The sequence below is a fragment of the Rana temporaria genome, chromosome 1 (assembly GCF_905171775.1).
Source record: "Rana temporaria chromosome 1, aRanTem1.1, whole genome shotgun sequence".
Classification (NCBI taxonomy): Eukaryota; Metazoa; Chordata; class Amphibia; order Anura; family Ranidae; genus Rana; species Rana temporaria.
In genome coordinates this window covers 656,951,438-656,969,563 of record NC_053489.1, presented here as the reverse complement: position 1 = coordinate 656,969,563, position 18,126 = coordinate 656,951,438, and the positions used below count along the sequence as shown (strand labels likewise).

The 18,126-nt window shown below is 47.0% G+C and overlaps 1 protein-coding gene across 1 annotated transcript in view; it reads left to right on the top strand.

Annotated features, from left to right (window-relative positions):
• The window catches only part of DNAAF9 (dynein axonemal assembly factor 9), a 225,723-nt gene that overhangs the window by 150,530 nt on the left and 57,067 nt on the right, over positions 1-18,126 (top strand). Inside the window, exon 28 of the mRNA XM_040335514.1 lies at positions 10,491-10,616. Coding sequence (XP_040191448.1) covers positions 10,491-10,616 — 126 coding nt within the window. The remainder of the gene's footprint in view (positions 1-10,490; positions 10,617-18,126) is intronic.

Genomic DNA, 18,126 nt, shown 5'->3' with positions numbered 1-18,126 from the left:
TTGTATGGAAATGAGGCTTGACCTCACGTTTTGTTACGTTTTTTGCTACTGCGCATTCGCCGGGCGCCTACATTACCCAGTGCGCATTGCGGCTAAGTACGCCGTACGGGCCTATTGATTTCGACGTGGACGTAAACGACGTAACTCCCGATTTGCGGACGACTTACGCAAACGACGTAAAAAAATTCGAACCTCGCGGCGGGAACGGCGGCCATACTTTAACATTGTTATTCCACCTCATAGGTGGAATAACTTTAGGCCGCCTAAGGCCTTACGGAAACAACGTAATTCGACTGCGGCGGCCTGGCGTACGTTCAGGAATCGGCGTACAAGCTCATTTACATAATCTACGCCGCCCGCAAAGGAAGTGCCACCTAGCCGCCATCCGAAAAATTGCAAGCTAAGATAGAACGGCGCAAGCCGTCGTATCTTATCTTAGATATGTTTAAGTGTATCTCTGTTTGAGCATACGCTTAAACATAGGTCGGCGTAGATTCAGAGTTAGGTCGGCTTATCTACTTATAAGCCGGCCTAACTCTTTGTGAATCTACCTAAATGTTTTTAAAAATGTAACAAAAAAACAAAATGTGGTACAAGTGTTTCAAAATTCCTTCAAATCTTTTCTCATATATGTGATATAATTCATTTGTTTTCAAAATAAATGAATGTGTATTTGCAAAAAAAAAGCATATTTTTTTTTTTTTTGCAAATGAGCCTGCAAAGCATTGCAACCGCGATCAGGTACAAAGCTGCAGAATCTTGCTCCAGCTCTATATCCATAGGGGTAGATCCACATAAAACGGCGCATTATTGCGCCGGGCGTAGCGTATCCAAGATACCCTACGCTGCTGTAACTTACTTTTTTTTGTTTCAAATCCTCAACGAATTTGCGCCGTAAGTTACGGCGGCGTAGTGTATCTCTTGCGGCGTAAGGGCGCGGAATTCAAATGGATGTAATGGGGGCGTGTTTTATGTAAATGCGTCGTGACCCGACGTAAACAACGTTTTTTTTTTAACTGCGCATGCGCCATCCCTGGGGGTTTCCCAGTGCGCATGCTTGAAATTTGACCGGAGGAAGCCAATGCTTACGACGGTGACGTCATTATACGCAAACAACGTAAAAAAATCAAAATTGTACGCGGGAGCGACGGCCATACTTAACATTGAGTACGCCACCATATAGCAGCTTTAACTATAGGCCGAAAAAAGCCGAACGAAAACGACGTAAAAAAATGCGCCGGTCAGACGTACGTTCGTGGATCGCCGTAACTAGCTAATTTGCATACTCTACGCGGATTTCGACGGGAACGCCACCTAGCGGCCATCGAAAAATTGCAGCTTAGATCCGACGGCGTACTAAGACGTACGCCTGTCGGATCGATCCCAGATGCCGTCGTATCTTGTTTTGTGGATACAAAACAAAGATACGACTCGGGAAATTTTAAATTACGCCGGCGTATCAGTAGATACGCCGGCGTAATCCTTTTGTGGATCTGCCCCATACACTTTAGTTGGAGAGCTGGATGAGTTGTCAATGGACTACAAGTGCAGTGATCATTGGGCTACAAGTCCGTCTGCCATGGTGGAGGATGGGACATGTAGTTTGTTCATTCATGGATGTGCGTGGCTCTGCCAGTTTCAATCTGACAGCTGCTGTGGGGAAGAAGAACCTCTGCCCGCTATCAGAGAAGGGGCCACTTTACATGCTGCACCATAAATATGGGTGTAACCTGGTATTAAAGGTGGTAGTAGCCTTTAAAGTGGTAGTAACCACTTCCATGCTATAGCCAGAAGACAACTACATCTTTCCCCCCGCCGGACTCAGCTGATCACAGATTGGGGTAAAGTGTCCTTAACAGCAACCCTTTATCACACGTTCAACTGTGTCCAATTACAGGACACGCCAGTTATCGGCTTTACTTTCCTCATGCTGACTGTGTGAGAAGCGAGCCGATGACCTGCTTGTTTTAAAGGGACATTGGCACTGGCTATCAGTGCAGTTCCAACAGTGCTGCCAATCAGTGCCCACCAGTGCTGCCAATGAGTGCCTATCAGTGCCACCTCCTTCAGTGCGGCCTATCAAAGCACATCAGTGAAGGAGAAAAATTACCTGTTTGCAAAATTTTATAACAAACTAAGATTTATTTTTTTCCGTTTTATTTAGCAAAAAAAAAAAATGCCAGTGATGACTAACCACTTCCATACCAGGCACTTACGCACCTTGCCGCCCAAGCCAATTTTCAGCTTTCAGCACTGTCGCACTTTGAATGGCAATTGCGCAGTCATGCTACACTGTACCCAAACAAAATTGGCGTCCATTTTTCCCCACAAACAGAGCTTTCTTTTGGTGGTATTTGATCACCTCTGCGATTTTTTTTTTTTTTGCGCAACAACTAAAAAAAGACTGAAAATTTTGGAAAAAAAATACGTTTTTATTTTTTCTGTTAATTTTTTTGTAAATAAGTAAGTTTTCTCTTTCAATTACGGGCACTGATATGGCGGCACTGATGGGCACCGATGAGATGGCACTGATTGACATCGATGAGGTAGTACTGACGGACATAGGTGTGCGCACAGGGAATTTTCTCCACACAGGGTAATTAGGGTGTGCCCAGGCACACCTGGCCCACCCTGTGCGCACACCTATGTCTGTCATAATTGCTGGTATGCAGTGCCCATTAAGGCCCCTTCCACACTAGGCGGACTCCATCACTACGGAGTCCGCCAGCTCAGGGGGAGATCAGTCCATTGATCTCTGCTGAGCTGGCGGATTACAAGCTCCTCTCTGCTCACTTAGCAGGGAGGGGGTTGTCGGGCGCCGCTATCTCCTTTGGAGCGATCTGATGAAAACGGACAGCATCGGATCGGATCAGGTCGGATGTCAGCGGCTAACATTCGACGCTCCATAGAAATGCAAGGAGCGGCCGTTCAGGTCTGCCGACAAAACTGACAGGTGGGCCTGAACGGTAAACACGATCATTTTTCGGCATGAAAAAAAAAAGTTTTTCAAAAACTTCATTTAAAATGATCGTGTGTGGGCTACACATCATTTTTCAGGTTCTGAAAAACGACAAAAAAAAAATTCGAACATGCTGCATTTTTTAACGTCGTTTTAAACAATGTCGTTTTTCGGGTTGTAAAAAATGATCGTGTGTGGGCTAAAACGACAAAAAAAACCTGCGCATGCCCAGAAGCAAGTTATGAGACGGGAGCGCTCGTTCTGGTAAAACTACCGTTCATAATGGAGTAAGCACATTCATCACGCTGTAACAGACAGAAAAGCGCAAATCGTCTTTTACTAACAAGGAATCAGCTAAAGCATCCCAAAGGGTGGTGCCATCCGCATGGAACTTCCCCTTTATAGTGCCGTCGTATGTGTTGTACGTCACCGCGCTTTGCTAGAGCATTTTTAAAAAAACGATGGTGTGTGGGCAACGTCGTTTTAATGATGAAGTTGGGAAAACGTTTTTTAAGACATGCTGAAAAATGTCGGTTTTTTTCATGCTGAAAAATTATCGTGTGTACGCGGCATAATGGATAAACCTGCGGTGGGCCTGGTTAAAAAAAAAAAAAGAACAGTTTAATTCTATTTTCAAGCTCTATTAATGGATTTGTTGGAAAAGATAATTAAAGAGCAATAAAGTGCTGAAATATTTAACCTTTCCCAGAGAAAATGTTTCTTTTCATTCTCTCTTGTGCCGTCCACACAACTAAAAGCCGGACGTTTGGTCAGAAGATCTTTGCTGATCATTCACATTAGCAGATTGTTTCCACATTAACATTTTCAGTCGTATGGCCAGATTCACAGACGGCGGCTTAAAGTTGTGCGGGCGTAGCGTATGTAATTTACGTTACACCGACGCAAGTTAGAGAGGCAAGTGCTGTATTCACAAAGCACTTGCGTCCTAAGTTACGGCGGCGTAGCGTAAATGTGCCGGCGTAAGCGCGCCTAATTCAAATTGTGAAGAGGTGGGTGTTTTATGTAAATAAAGCATGACCCCACGTAAATGACGTTTTGAACGAACGGCGAATGCGCCGTCTATGGACGTATCCCGGTGCGCATGCTCCAAATCACGTCGCAAATAGTCAATGCTTTCGACGTGAACGTAACCTACGCCCAGTCTTATTCTGAATCGACTTGCGCAAACGACGTGAAATTTGACGGCGGTTCCGACGTCCATACTTAACATTGGCTGCGCCATCTTTTTGGTGGTTTATCTTTTACGCCTGAAAACGCCTTACGTAAACGGCGTATCTTTACTGCGACGGGCGAGCGTACGTTCATGAATAGGCGTATCTCGCTGATTTACATATTCTAGGCGTAAATCAGCGTACACGCCCCTATCGGCCAGCGTAAATAGACAGCTAAGATACGACGGCGTAGGAAGACTTACGCCGCTTGTATCTTAGCAACATTTAAGCGTATCTCAGTTTGAGCATACACTTAAATGTAGGACGGCGCGGATTCAGAGTTACGACGGCGTATCTACTGATACGCCGGCGTAACTATACCTGAATCTGGCTTTTTTTTTTTTTCTCTTTCGTTCATAGACGGACACAGCCTTCATTGACCTTAGGGTTATGCTTCTTCCTACCAGGAGATTTAGGCAGAATTCTACAGCACTTAAGGTGTTAAAAACTTTCCTTCATGCCGCTCCTCCCAGGGGGCGTGGCTCCCCCAGGCATAACCCACACCCTGCTTTAGCAGCCTCAGTTTGTTTTCTGCCTAACGACAGGAGGTCAAGGCTCTCTCTGGAGTTCCTGGACTCTGGAGTTTTTTTCTGGCGCTTTTTCTCGCTTTTTTATTGTTTTGTTCCTGCATTTTGAATCCTGCGATTCTTCTATCAACAGCCGACTGGGTGACAGGCTGGGTCCTCGACCCTTGTAGTCCCCCCATGTTCGGCCTTCGAGCCTGTGCCGGCCCTCAGCTCAGCTTTGGGACGTCCACGACAGGCCCCATTGCTCCAGGGGCGGCCTGGGGAACTTCGGTTCTAGGGCACACATATGACCGGTCTCTATGGCTTTGTCGCAGTGTGTCTGGCCGACAGCCATGCCGTTTACGGACGTTGGTTCTGTCTGGGATTCCTCCAGCCGGGTAGTCGCAGGACAGGTAAGTAGTGGCCCCTTACTCAGGTAAGTGGTCTGGCTGGTGGTTTCCCTGGGGAGGTCGACTGAGGGTCCGCCCTGCTTTCCTCTCTCCCCTTCCTCTCCCTCCTTCCCCTGACTGGGTAGTGGCTGTGAAGGGGGGCCTCCTGGGTTTTCTTTGTTACCACCGGAGCCCGTGTGTTGTTAGGGGGACTGTGTTGTTACTCTGGGGGTGCTGCTGTGTGCTGCTGTGTTCTATGAGGTAATTTTTACCTCAGACAGCGGCCATCTTGGAAATCTCCTTGGTAACGCTGTGATTCTTTTCTGAGGTGACAAAGCACAGCCAGTGCTGCTGTGTTCTATGAGGTAATTTTTACCAGACAAAGCACAGCCAGTGCTGCTGTGTTCTATGAGGTAATTTTTACCTCAGACAGCGGCCGTCTTGGAAATCTCCTTGGTAACGCTGTGATTCTTTTCTAAATGTGACAGACAAAGCACAGCCAGTGCTGCTGTGTTCTATGAGGTAATTTTTACCTCAGATGGTGGCCATCTTGGAAATCTCCTTGGTAACGATGTGATTCTTCCCTGAGATGACTCATCACAGCCTCTGGTCTCTTTTACCAGTTTTTAGTGCTGTGAAACGCTGTGAATCTTCCATGAGGTGAAGACACATTATAACAAGCACATCAGAGCACACCTGAGGTTTTTCAGCTCCCTCTGCAGCTGGGTGGGGTGGTGAATACCGGGGGCCCCCATGCTCTGCAATAGCAGCAAGGAGGTGACCAGTGTTTTTTTTTTTTTTTTGTCCTGCCTTGCAGGGTGGGTGACTCAGCGCTGACACTATGGAACTCAAGCTATGCCTGAGTTAACCCTTAATGCCCCTTCCCCTGCCACATCTGTTATGTTGGCTGTACTGGGTTTCTTGCCAGTTTTGAAGCAGCTGGTGCCCGGATGGGGGGTAAAAAAGCGCCCCTCCCTGAGCCTGCTTCTGGGGATGACACAGAATCGCTGTTTTCTGGTTCTGTTATGTCAGAGGCTGCGGGTTTAACCCTTATGGATAGTGAGGATGACTCTGCTGCAGTCAGTTGCTGGCAAGAATTTGTTGGAGCTCTTGTTTCTGCGGTGAGTGAGACTCTAAAAATTGAGGATGTGGCGGAGACACCTCCGTGTCAGTACCAGCAGACTACCACGCACCGCTGAAGTGTTTCCTTGTGTTCCTTATTTGGACAATATGTTATACAAGGAATGGGATGCACCGCAAAAAGTTTGTCAAAAAACTTTGCAACCTGTTACCCCCTTGAGGGGGGCTTTAAAAAAAAAAAAAGTAGTTCTCTCTTCCGCCAGTGGACCCAGACTGCGCATGGCCACCACGTTGCCTGTGGAAGGGGCTCCTGCATTTCAGGATCCCGCTGATAGGAGAGTGGAGGCCGTGGCCCGCTCCCTATTCACGGTGGTGGGTTCGGCGGTGAGGCCGGCTCTGGCCGGGGCCCTGGTCAGGCCCCGACTTAAAGGGCGAAGCTCCTGCTGCCGGAGCTGGAAGAAGGACCTCTAAGGTGGCCTTGGTGATGGCCGTTAAGGGTGAACGGTCCTTTTGGGTCTTCCCTGACTGGCATCATTGAGGATGCCACGGGTGGTAAGCGCATGCTGTTCCCACAGTCTGGGAAGGGCTAGGGACCTCGCCCTGTACAAGGACCCTCCTTGCCTACCTCCGAGCGTTTTTTCGCTCGCCCTGTGCGGTGGGGGTAGGTCTACATGGTGCTTGAATCCCCGCTGCGGGGTAGCAGCGCACCTGATACCGCATGCCTAACAAGTCTGCGGACATACCTGCTTCCGCCTGAAGGTCTGCTCCCGCCCGTGTCTCGGGTGGGAGACTGGCTTCGCATTGCGAAGTGTTTTCCTTGGGGTACAAGATTGAGTTTCTCTCTTGTCTGCCAAACAGGTTTTTTCCCTCCGGCTTCTGGCCTCCTCCGGTTCGCCGGTTGACTCCGTCGGGGGCTGTCCAGGATCTTCTGGTCAGGGGAGTGATTGTGCCAGTTCCCTCGTTGGAACGGTCTCGGGGTTTTACTCCATTCTGTTTGTGTCCCCACGGAGGATGGGGCCCGGTCGATCCTGGGCCTCAAGTCCCTCGTTTTGTTTTGTCAACGTGGTGTCGATTCGCTTGGTAATAGCGGCACTTCATCAGGGGGATTTTCTGGCATCCTTGGATGTCATGAACGTGTACCTGCATATCCTCAAACCACCAGAGATTCTGTGCTTTGCGGTCGGGGGAGGCCATTTTCAATGGTGTCCTTCCCATTCGGCGGGTTTTCGCCAAGGTGCTCATCCCGATACTGGCCCGGCTGTGACAGCGGGGGTTTGTTATCATGGGATGTCTGGACGACATTCTCCTACGAGCTTCTTCGAGCTCTGCATTGGTAGAGCCGTGCCTATCACGTGTGAGGCTCTCCGAGTGTTCGGCTGGTTTCTGGATTGTCCTGAAATCAGGGTTGATTCCGTCTCAGGGATACCTGGGACTGGTCCTGGATTCCTCCGGGGCGGGAGTGTTTTTCTCCTAGCGGAAAAACTTCAGACTCTGCTATCTGCTGTGCAGCAGTTGCCGACCCAGAAGCGGTCATCTCTGCGATTCTGCAGGAAGGTTCTGGGTCAGTTGGTAGCCTCTTTCGAGGCGGTTCCGTATGCCCAATTCCACGCCAGGGTACTACGGAGGGAACTGCTGTCATGATGGGACTAGCTTCCGTCATCTCTGGATTACCAGATTCAGTTTAGTCATCTGATCATGTCTCCCCTGGTGTGGTGGCTGGTGTTTCCGGTGCTTCGGGCCGGAAAGTCTTTTTTCTGCAGGCCACTGGACAGTGGTCACGACGGATGCCAGCCTCTCCGGTTGGGGAGGGGCGCTTGGGGCACCCAGTCAGCCCAGGGGCACTGGACTCAGGTGGAGTCCTGCTTACTGATCAACGTTCTGGAGCTCCGAGCAATCAAGCTTTGCCTTGCCAGGTGGTCCCTGGATCTACAGGCCTGACAAGTCAGGATCCTGTCCGATAACACCACGTCCGTGGCGTAGGTTGATCATCAGGGAGGCACACGGAGTTCTGTTGCAGCGACGGGGGTCGCGCGCATCCTTTCGGTGGGCCAAAGGGTCCGTTCCGGCTCTATCGGCTGGGTACATTCCGGGAATACGGAATTGGCTAGCCGACTACCTAAGTCGCACTGCACTGGGCCAAGGAGAGTGGTCTCTCCACCCGCAGGTGTTTCGGGGTCTGTGCCGAAAGTGGGGCACTCTGGACGTGGACCTTCTAGCGTTCCGTCTCTATCGGTAGGTGCCACGGTTCGTGGCCAGGTTTAAGGACCCGTGGGCGGACGCGTCAGGCGCGTTGGTGGCTCCTTGGGGTCGCTGTCGCCTACTTTACACCTTCCCTCCTCGGAAGCTTCTTCCTCGCCTGCTGCGCAGAGTAGAAGCTGTAGGGATTCTATCGGTCATGATTGCCCCAGATTGGCAGCGTCGCTTCTGGTACGCGGACCAGGTGCGTCTGCTGGCAGACGCCCCCTAGCGTCTTCCCCTGGGAATTGATTTTCTGTTACAGGGTCCGATCTTCCACCCTGTTTCACAGCCACCGGCCTTGGCGGCGTGGCTGTTGAGAGCCAGGGGCTTAAGGACCGAGGCCTATTGGGCTTGGTGGTCTCTACTGTGCTGCCTGCACGGAAGTCTACCTCACGTAGGTTTTTTCCTCATACATGGAAGGCCTACTTCTCTGTGTGTGGGGAGATGAACTAGCACTCTAGTACATGCGTTGTGTTCAGGATTCTGCTGTCTTTGCAGCAGGGAGTGGTTCAGGCTCTCGCCTTACGTACGGTTAGGAGCCAGATTTCTGCTCTGGCTGTTTTTACTTGCAGCGACCCTTGGCATCGCACTCCTCGGTGCGTGCGTTGGGTCAGGGGGTCTGGCAGGTGGCCCCTCCGGTGCGCCCTCCATTACCCCCATGGGACTTGAATTTAGTCCTTTCAGTGCTTCAGGATGCTCCCTTTGAGGACATTCGGGAGGTTTTTTGTATATTGTCACAAAAGGTGATTTTATTTCTGGTAGCAATTACCTCGATCAGACGGGTGTCTGTCTGTTCTGGTGGCCTTGTCTTGCAAGGCTCCCTGCTTGGTCATCCGTAAGGATGAGGTGGTGCTGCGGCCGCAGCCGTTTTTTCTCCCTATGGTTGTTTCGGCTTTTCACTTGGATGTGGACATTGTTCTTCCATCCTTATGTCCTCAGCCGAAGAACCCGAAGGAGGCCTCTTTACATTCTCTGGATGTGGTTCGGGCCCTTCGAGTTTACTTGTCGGCGACAGCTCCGTTCCGGAAGTCGGACTCGCTGTTCGTGTCTGTGTCCGGTCCCAGTAAGGGCCTGGCAGTCTCGTCGGCCACCATTTCCAGGTGGATCCGACAGGTTGTGCTTCAGGCCTATGCCCTGAAGGGCGGGCGCCCCCCTTTCGGGTCATGGCGCATTCGACCAGGGCGATCGGGGCCTCTTGGGCTTTCCGACACCAAGCCTCTGTGTTACAGGTGTGTAAGGCTACGACCTGGTCGTCGGTCCACGCTTTTTCAAAGTTTTATATGGTGGATGTGAGTGCATCTTCTGATGCCTCCTTCGGCCGCAGGGTGTTACAGGCGGCAGTTTAAGGTTGGAGTTCCTCCGTTGAGTAACTCCGGTTTTTGTTTGGGGTGTAACCTGTTTTTGCTGTGTTATTTTCCCACCCCTCGAATTTTTTGACACTGCTTGGGGACGTCCCTAAGGTCAACGAAGGCTGTGTCCGTCTATGAACGAAAGAGAAAAAAGGATTTTTGTACTCACCGTAAAATCCATTTCTCTGAGTTCATAGACGGACACAGCACCCACCCCTCCTTTGTTTGTACTGCTTGTTACGAACTGAGGCTGCTAAAGCAGGGTGTGGGTTATGCCTGGGGGAGCCACGCCCCCTGGGAGGAGCGGCATGAAGGAAAGTTTTTAACACCTTAAGTGCTGTAGAATTCTGCCTAAATCTCCTGGTAGGAAGAAGCATAACCCTAAGGTCAATGAAGGCTGTGTCCGTCTATGAACTCAGAGAAATGGATTTTACGGTGAGTACAAAAATCCTTTTTTTTTCTTTACCAGAAATGAGGTTTATTCTTTTTTTATCCAAGTACAGCCAACAATGAAGTAGTCAAAAACGAATGCAGCCAGTCCAGTGACAATCAGTCATAGTTTGAAGATAATCTTTGAGTCTAGGCGCACCTTGCTATAGATGGTTAATAGATGAAGCGTCTTCCCCTGATATCCTTCTGCCAGAGGTCCGCTTTTCTTGGAATGATTGACCTGGCTGTTGACGTCTCTTGTCGTGTCATTTGTCACCTTCTCTATCTCTCCTTGTCTCCTCTCCCAGATACGTGGATGTCATTGATGTAGTGCAGACCATCCAAACGCACGCCGATCCCCTGGTCAGGTCCTCCTTTGTCATTGGAGCAATCACTGCTTGTGTGGATCCTCTGAGCTTCACCATGGAACACAGGTAAGTCCGCAGTTCATTTATAGCTAGGCATTCACCAATGGCATTTAGTGTTTTTTTTGTTTTTTTTAACCAATGTTTTGTTTTCATTAGTACTTGCCAATACCAATTACCTATACCTACCACAACTGTTTTGTTTACAATTCAGCTGTTGGCAATGGTACAATGCATTGAAAAGCTATTCACAAATGAAAAACAGTAAAACCTTGGTTTGAGAGCGTTTTGAAAGACAAGCAACATTTTTAACCACTTAAAGTGGAGGTTCCCCTAAAAATAAACTTTTAACATTGCATTTCCCACATTAATGACAATTCGAATCGGCTGGTTTTATTTTTTTTAAAAAAACGTCTGTACGTACTGTTTGCTATATGCGTTCTCACCGCCGCTTCCGGGTACGATGGTGGGGCTGGGCGTTCCTAATTGATGGACAGGTATCCGACTGACGCATACATCGCGTCACGAGATGCCGAAAGAAGCCGAACGTCGGTGCGCATGCGCCGTATAGAGCCGCACCGACGTTCGGCTTCTTTCGGCATCTCGTGACGCGATGTATGCGACGGTCGGATGCCTGTCCATCAATTAGGAACGCCCAGCCCCACCATCATACCCGGAAGCGGCGGTGAGATCGCATATAGCAAACGGTACGTACGGACGTGTTTTTTTTAATAAAACCAGACGATTCTAATCGTAATTAATGTGGGAAATGCAATGTTAAAAGTTTATTTTTAGGGGAACCTCCACTTTAAGGACCAAGCCTTTTTTTTTTTTTTTGCAATACTTTTTGTCACACAAATACGGTGTGACAAAAAGTATTGCAACAACCGCCATTTTATTTTCTAGGGTGTTAGAAAAATATATGTTTTTTTTATATATATATATATATATATATATATATATATTTTTTTTTTTATTTATATGTATATAATATATTTTATTTATATATATATATATATATATATATATATATATATATATATATATATATACACACAGTGCCTTGCAAAAGTATTCGGCCCCCTTGAACTTTGCGACCTTTTGCCACATTTCAGGCTTCAAACATAAAGATATAAAACTGTAATTTTTTTTTTGAAGAATCAACAACAAGTGGGACACAATCATGAAGTGGAACGAAATTTATTGGATATTTCAAACTTTTTTAACAAATAAAAAACTGAAAAATTGGGCGTGCAAAATTATTCAGCCTCCTTAAGTTAATACTTTGTAGCGCCGCCTTTTGCTGTGATTACAGCTGTAAGTCGCTTGGGGTATGTCTCTATCAGTTTTGCACATCGAGAGACTGAAATTTTTGCCCATTCCTCCTTGCAAAACTGCTCAAGCTCAGTGAGGTTGGATGGAGAGCGTTTGTGAACAACAGTTTTCAGTTCTTTCCACAGATTCTCGATTGGATTCAGGTCTGGACTTTGACTTGGCCATTCTAACACCTGGATATGTTTATTTGTGAACCATTCCATTGTAGATTTTGCTTTATGTTTTGGATTATTGTCTTGTTGGAAGACAAATCTCTGTCCCAGTCTCAGGTCTTTTGCAGACTCCATCAGGTTTTCTTCCAGAATGGTCCTGTATTTGGCTCCATCCATCTTCCCAGCAATTTTAACCATCTTCCCTGTCCCTGCTGAAGAAAAGCAGGCCCAAACCATGATGCTGCCACCACCATGTTTCACAGTGGGGATGGTGTGTTCAGGGTGATGAGCTGTGTTGCTTTTACGCCAAACATAACGTTTTGCATTGTTGCCAAAAAGTTGGATTTTGGTTTCATCTGACCAGAGCACCTTCTTCCACAAGTTTGGTGTGTCTCCCAGGTGGCTTGTGGCAAACTTTAAACAACACTTTTTATGGATATCTTTAAGAAATGGCTTTCTTCTTGCCACTCTACCATAAAGGCCAGATTTGTGCAGTATACGACTGATTGTTGTCCTATGGACAGAGTCTCCCACCTCAGCTGTAGATCTCTGCAGTTCATCCAGAGTGATCATGGGCCTCTTGGATGCATCTCTGATCAGTCTTCTCCTTGTATGAGCTGAAAGTTTAGAGGGACGGCCAGGTCTTCGTAGATTTGCAGTGGTCTGATACTCCTTCCATTTCAATATTATCACTTGCACAGTGCTCCTTGGGATGTTTAAAGCTTGGGAAATCTTTTTGTATCCAAATCTGGCTTTAAACTTCTCCACAACAGTATCTCGGACCTGCCTGGTGTGTTCCTTGTTCTTCATGATGCTCTCTGCGCTTTAAACGGACCTCTGAGACTATCACAGTGCAGGTGCATTTATACGGAGACTTGATTACACACAGGTGGATTCTATTTATCATCATTAGTCATTTAGGTCAACATTGGATCATTCAGAGATCCTCACTGAACTTCTGGAGAGAGTTTGCTGCACTGAAAGTAAAAGGGGCTGAATAATTTTGCACGCCCAATTTTTCACTTTTTTATTTGTTAAAAAAGTTTGAAATATCCAATAAATTTCGTTCCACTTCACGATTGTGTCCCACTTGTTGTTGATTCTTCAAAAAAATTGACAGTTTTATATCTTTATGTTTGAAGCCTGAAATGTGGCAAAAGGTCGCAAAGTTCAAGGGGGCCGAATACTTTCGCAAGGCACTGTAATTCCATAAGTCATTAGAATACAATATAAAATAAAAAATAAATAAAAAAAAAGAGAAGACGAAGGTTAGAACACTCAATGTGGTATAAATGAGAACGATTTTCCTAGTGTGTACGTCACACCCTGACTTATTACAATAACATACAGAATCAGTGGCACATGGTGAAGAAGACAATGGGACAGTCATGGGCGTCCGCTGAAATTTTTTCGGGGGGGGGGGGGGGCGCTTCGGCAGCGGCAATATACAGTCACATTTTACAAAATAAGAATACAAAATAAATAAAAATAAATAAATAAGAAAACAAAAAAAATAATTTTTTAAAGCGCCCCGCCCCAACAAGCTCGAGCAAACGCATACGTGAGTAGCGCCCACATATGAAAACGTTGTTCAAACCACACATGAGGTATCGCCGCGATCGTTGGAGCGAGAGCAATAATTCTAGCCCTAGACCTCCTCTGTAACTCAAAACATGCAACCTGTAGAATTTTTTTAAATGTCGCTTATGGAGATTTTTAAGGGTAAATGTTTGACGTCATTCCACGAGCGGGCGCAACTTTGAAGCGTGACATGTTGGGTATCATTTTACTCGGCGTAACATTATCTTTCACAATATAAAAAAAAATGGGCTAACTTTACTGCTGTCTTATTTTTTAATTAAAAAAAGTGAATTTTTTCCAAAAAAAAGTGCGCTTGTAAGACCGCTGCGCAAATACGGTGTGACAAAAAGTATTGCAATGACTGCCATTTTATTCTCAAGGGTTTTAGAAAAAAAATATATAACGTTTGGGGGTTTTAACACCAAATCTGAAAAACAGGCAAGGTCCTTAAGTCCCCATTCACATCTAGGCGTTTTGTCGCCTGTAGTGCGACGCCGCTGCCGCCAGAGGGATGAAAAGACATTGCCCTCTATGGAGATGGTTCACATCTCCACGCCGAACGCCTGTCGCCTGAAAAAAGGTCCCGGACCTTTTTTTCAGGCGGCTTTCGGCGTTCGGGAACCATCTCCATAGAGGGGCACATCTAGGCGGACAATCGCAGCGTTTTGTCGCCGCAAATCGCGGTACAAAACGCCGCTATTTGCCGCCGCAATTCGCGGGACAAAACGCAGCGAATTTGTCTGCCTAGATGTGAATGGAGCTTAAGTGGTTAAAAACAATCGTGTGTTGGCTCCAGAGCATTTTGTAGGGTTTAGCGATGGGGAAAAAAAACGTGCATGCTCAGAAGCAAGTTATGAGACGGGAGCGCGCGTTATGGTAAAACTAGCGTTTGTAATGGAGATCGTGCATTCATTACGCTGTAACAGACAAAAAAGCGTGAATCGTCTTTTACTAACACGAGGATCAGCATAAGCAGCCCAAAGGGTGGCGCCATCCGAATGGAACTTCCCCTTTATAGTGCCGTCGTACGTGTTGTACGTCACCGCGTTTTGCTAGAACATTTTTTTTTCACGATCGTGTGTAGGCAAGGCCGGCTTGATAAGAATCACTTTGAGGAAAACTTTGTTTTTCCCATGACATGAAAAATGGTCATGTGTACGCGGCTTTACTCCTCATACACACGATCGGATTTCTATCGGACAAATCCGTGGAATTTTGTGCGAAGGGCTTTGGCCGCGAACTTGTTCTGCATACAGAAGGCAGAACGTTTTCAGCCAACATTAACGAAACTGCGTGTTTTTTCAGCTCTTTAGCGCCACCCTTTGGGCAACTTCTGCTAATGTTGTCTTATGGTTAGTAATGGTTCTGAGCATGCGTGTTTGTACTTTGGATTTTTTACCGACGGACGATTGGATAATCCGTCATCACACATTTGTTGTCATATCTATGACTATGCACTGTTGAGAGTGTGAAACGCATCAGCTTTTTTTTATCCCGTACCCTGCTGTGGTTTGTACTTTTTGTTATTTTGCACAATAAAGGCGTTTTTTTTATTGGAGTCACTTCGGAGTGCAACTTTGGATAGGTGTGACTTTGGCATTGACCAATGATAATGGACAACTCTTGAGGGTTTACTTTGCAGTCTATGGCACTCAAGTCGCATGAAAGTCAGACTAAAGTAGTGCAGGAAACTTTTTAAAGTTGCTGCGACTTTAAGTTCGCACATATTTGAACGGTTGTCATTGAAAATCATGGGTTGCCACTTTAGGCCTAGATTCACGTACGGCCGCTCCACGTTGCGCGGGTGTAGCGTATCGTATTTACGCTACGCCGCCGCAACTTAGAGAGGCAAGTGCTGTATTCAAAAAGCACTTGCGTCCTAAGTTACGGCGGCGTAGCGTAAATGGGCCGGCGTAAGCGTGCGTAATTCAAAGTAGGCCGGTAGGGGGCGTGTTGTATTTAAATGAGGCTTGACCCCATGTAGATGCATGGCCGAACGAACGGCGCATGCGCAGTATCACGTCGTATTTACGCCCAAAGATACGTCGGCCCATGACGTGAACGTAACTTACGCACAGCCCTATTCGCGTACGAACGCGCAAACAACGTAAAAAGATACGCTTGTTCCGACGTCCATACTTTGCATGGGCTGCGCCACCTAGAGACCTGCTTTATCTTTACTCCGGCGTATGTCTTACGTAAACGGCGTAACTAATTGCGACGGGCGTACTTGCGTTCATGAATCGGCGTATCTTGCTCATTTACATATTCAACTCGGAAATCAAGGAATCGCTACCTAGCGGCCAGCGTAATTATTGCAATCCAAGATACGACGGCGTAGGAGACTTGCGCCGCTCGTATCTTGGCCAAATCTATGCGTAACTGATTCTATGAATCAGGCGCATAGATACGACGGCGGCCGTTCTGACTTACGATGGCGTATCTGGAGATACGCTGTCGTAAGTCTTTGTGAATCTGGGCCTTAGTGTCCAAAGTCGCATGACAAGCGTGAATAGAGCCTTCCGGTTGGGTGTGAATCACTTTGAAGACGCCATGTGCTTTACATAGATGTACTTTCAGCATAGCTGCGTTTCCTTTGATCTGTATTCTGATGAGATTCTGGGAGAGAAGCTCATTTTTTCATTGCGTTTGCCTTTCTGATGTTTGGTTAATGTAGCAGGTAATGTTTCCAGGTCGCGCCCCCCCCCCCCTCCCCCGCCTTGAAAGGCTCGAATGTCGCCTTATGCGATGTTCTGGGATGTATAGCAGCTCTGCTTATATAAGAGTTATACAATGAACAGCTGTTCCCTGTGTGATACTAGCCAGCGATTCGTGGTAAATGTCAGTGCCGATCGTCATCACTGAATGCAGCGAGATCCGTGGCAGTGTAAGCGGAATATGGTCCCGATTTTTCTGGATTACAGCTTCTGTTTATCTTTTAAATGCTCATAACATCCTCGTCTGCCGTGATTTATACTCTGAGCGCAGCCGCTTTCAAGTACGGCTTTCGTTAAAGTGCGTCTGTGCTTAAAGCCTTAAATTAACAATAAGCAGCCCAGTAAAAATATAAAAAACACGGCTTTTGCTGCAATACTTGCCTTCAGCCCAGGGCTGTCCATCACAGTACTTATCTGCCACTAGATTCCGCTAGTCTTTATGGCTTGAATGACAACTTACAAGTGTCGCCTGAAAAGTGATTGGCTGCAGATCACTTATTTTTTGTGGGTGGAGATATAGCCACACATGGAAACACACCCTTGAACTGTTTTATCTTATTTTATTTTTTTTATCCTTTATTTAGAATCTTTATTTTACTAATAAACCTTTACCATATCCACTTAAACCCCGGACCAATATGCTGGCTAAAGACCCAAGGTGTTTTTACAGTTCGGGACTGCGTCGCTTTAACAGACAATTGCGCGGTCGTGCGACGTGGCTCCCAAACAAAATTGGCGTCTTTTTTTCCCCACAAATAGAGCTTTCTTTTGGTGGTATTTGATCACATCTGCGGTTTTTAGTTTTTGCGCTATAAACAAAAATAGAGCGACAATTTTGAAAAAAATGCAATATTTTTTACTTTTTGCTATAATAAATATCCCCCAAAAACATATATAATTTTTTTTTCCTCAGTTTAGGCCGATACGTATTCTTCTACCTATTTTTGGTAAAAAAAATCGCAATAATCTTTTATCGGTTGGTTTGCGCAAAATTTATAGCGTTTACTAAATAGGGGATAGTTTTATTGCATTTTTTTTTTGTTTTTTTTTTTTACTACTAATGGCAGCGATCAGCGATTTTTTTCGTGACTGCGACATTATGGCGGACACTTCGGACAATTTTGACACATTTTTGGGACCATTGTCATTTTCACAGCAAAAAATGCATTTAAATTGCATTGTTTATTGTGAAAATGACAGTTGCAGTTTGGGAGTTAACCACAGGGGGCGCTGTAGGAGTTAGGGTTCACTTTTTGAGTGTTTACAACTGTAGGGGGTGTGGCTGTAGGTGTGACGTCATCGATCGTGTCTCCCCTATAAAGGGGATGACGCGATCCATACGCCGCCACAGTGAAGCATGGGGAAGCCGTGTTTACACACGGCTCTCCCCGTTCTTCAGCTCCGGGGACCGATCGCCGCACTTGAGCGGCGATCGGGTCTGCGGGACCCTTCGGTCCCGGTCCCGGAGCTTCGGACCGAGTCGCGGGAGCGCGCCGCGGGCGCGTACCCGCGACCCACGGCTGGGTACAAGTACAGGACGTATATATACGTGCTTGTGCCCAGCCGTGCCATTCTGCCGACGTATATGTGCAGGAGGCGGTCCGGAAGTGGATATACAGTAACAAAGCATTCCCAGACTACTACAGGTTTTATAAAGAGACGGCACAGCAGAAGCAGCCTGCCTTGTCAAATAGCAACCTGGGGTGGGACCAACCAGTGAGGGGAGGAGTCAGGACTTCAGCTTTAGCCACTGGACTCTGTAAACAAACCTTTTAAAAGAAGCCGAAGGAAAAA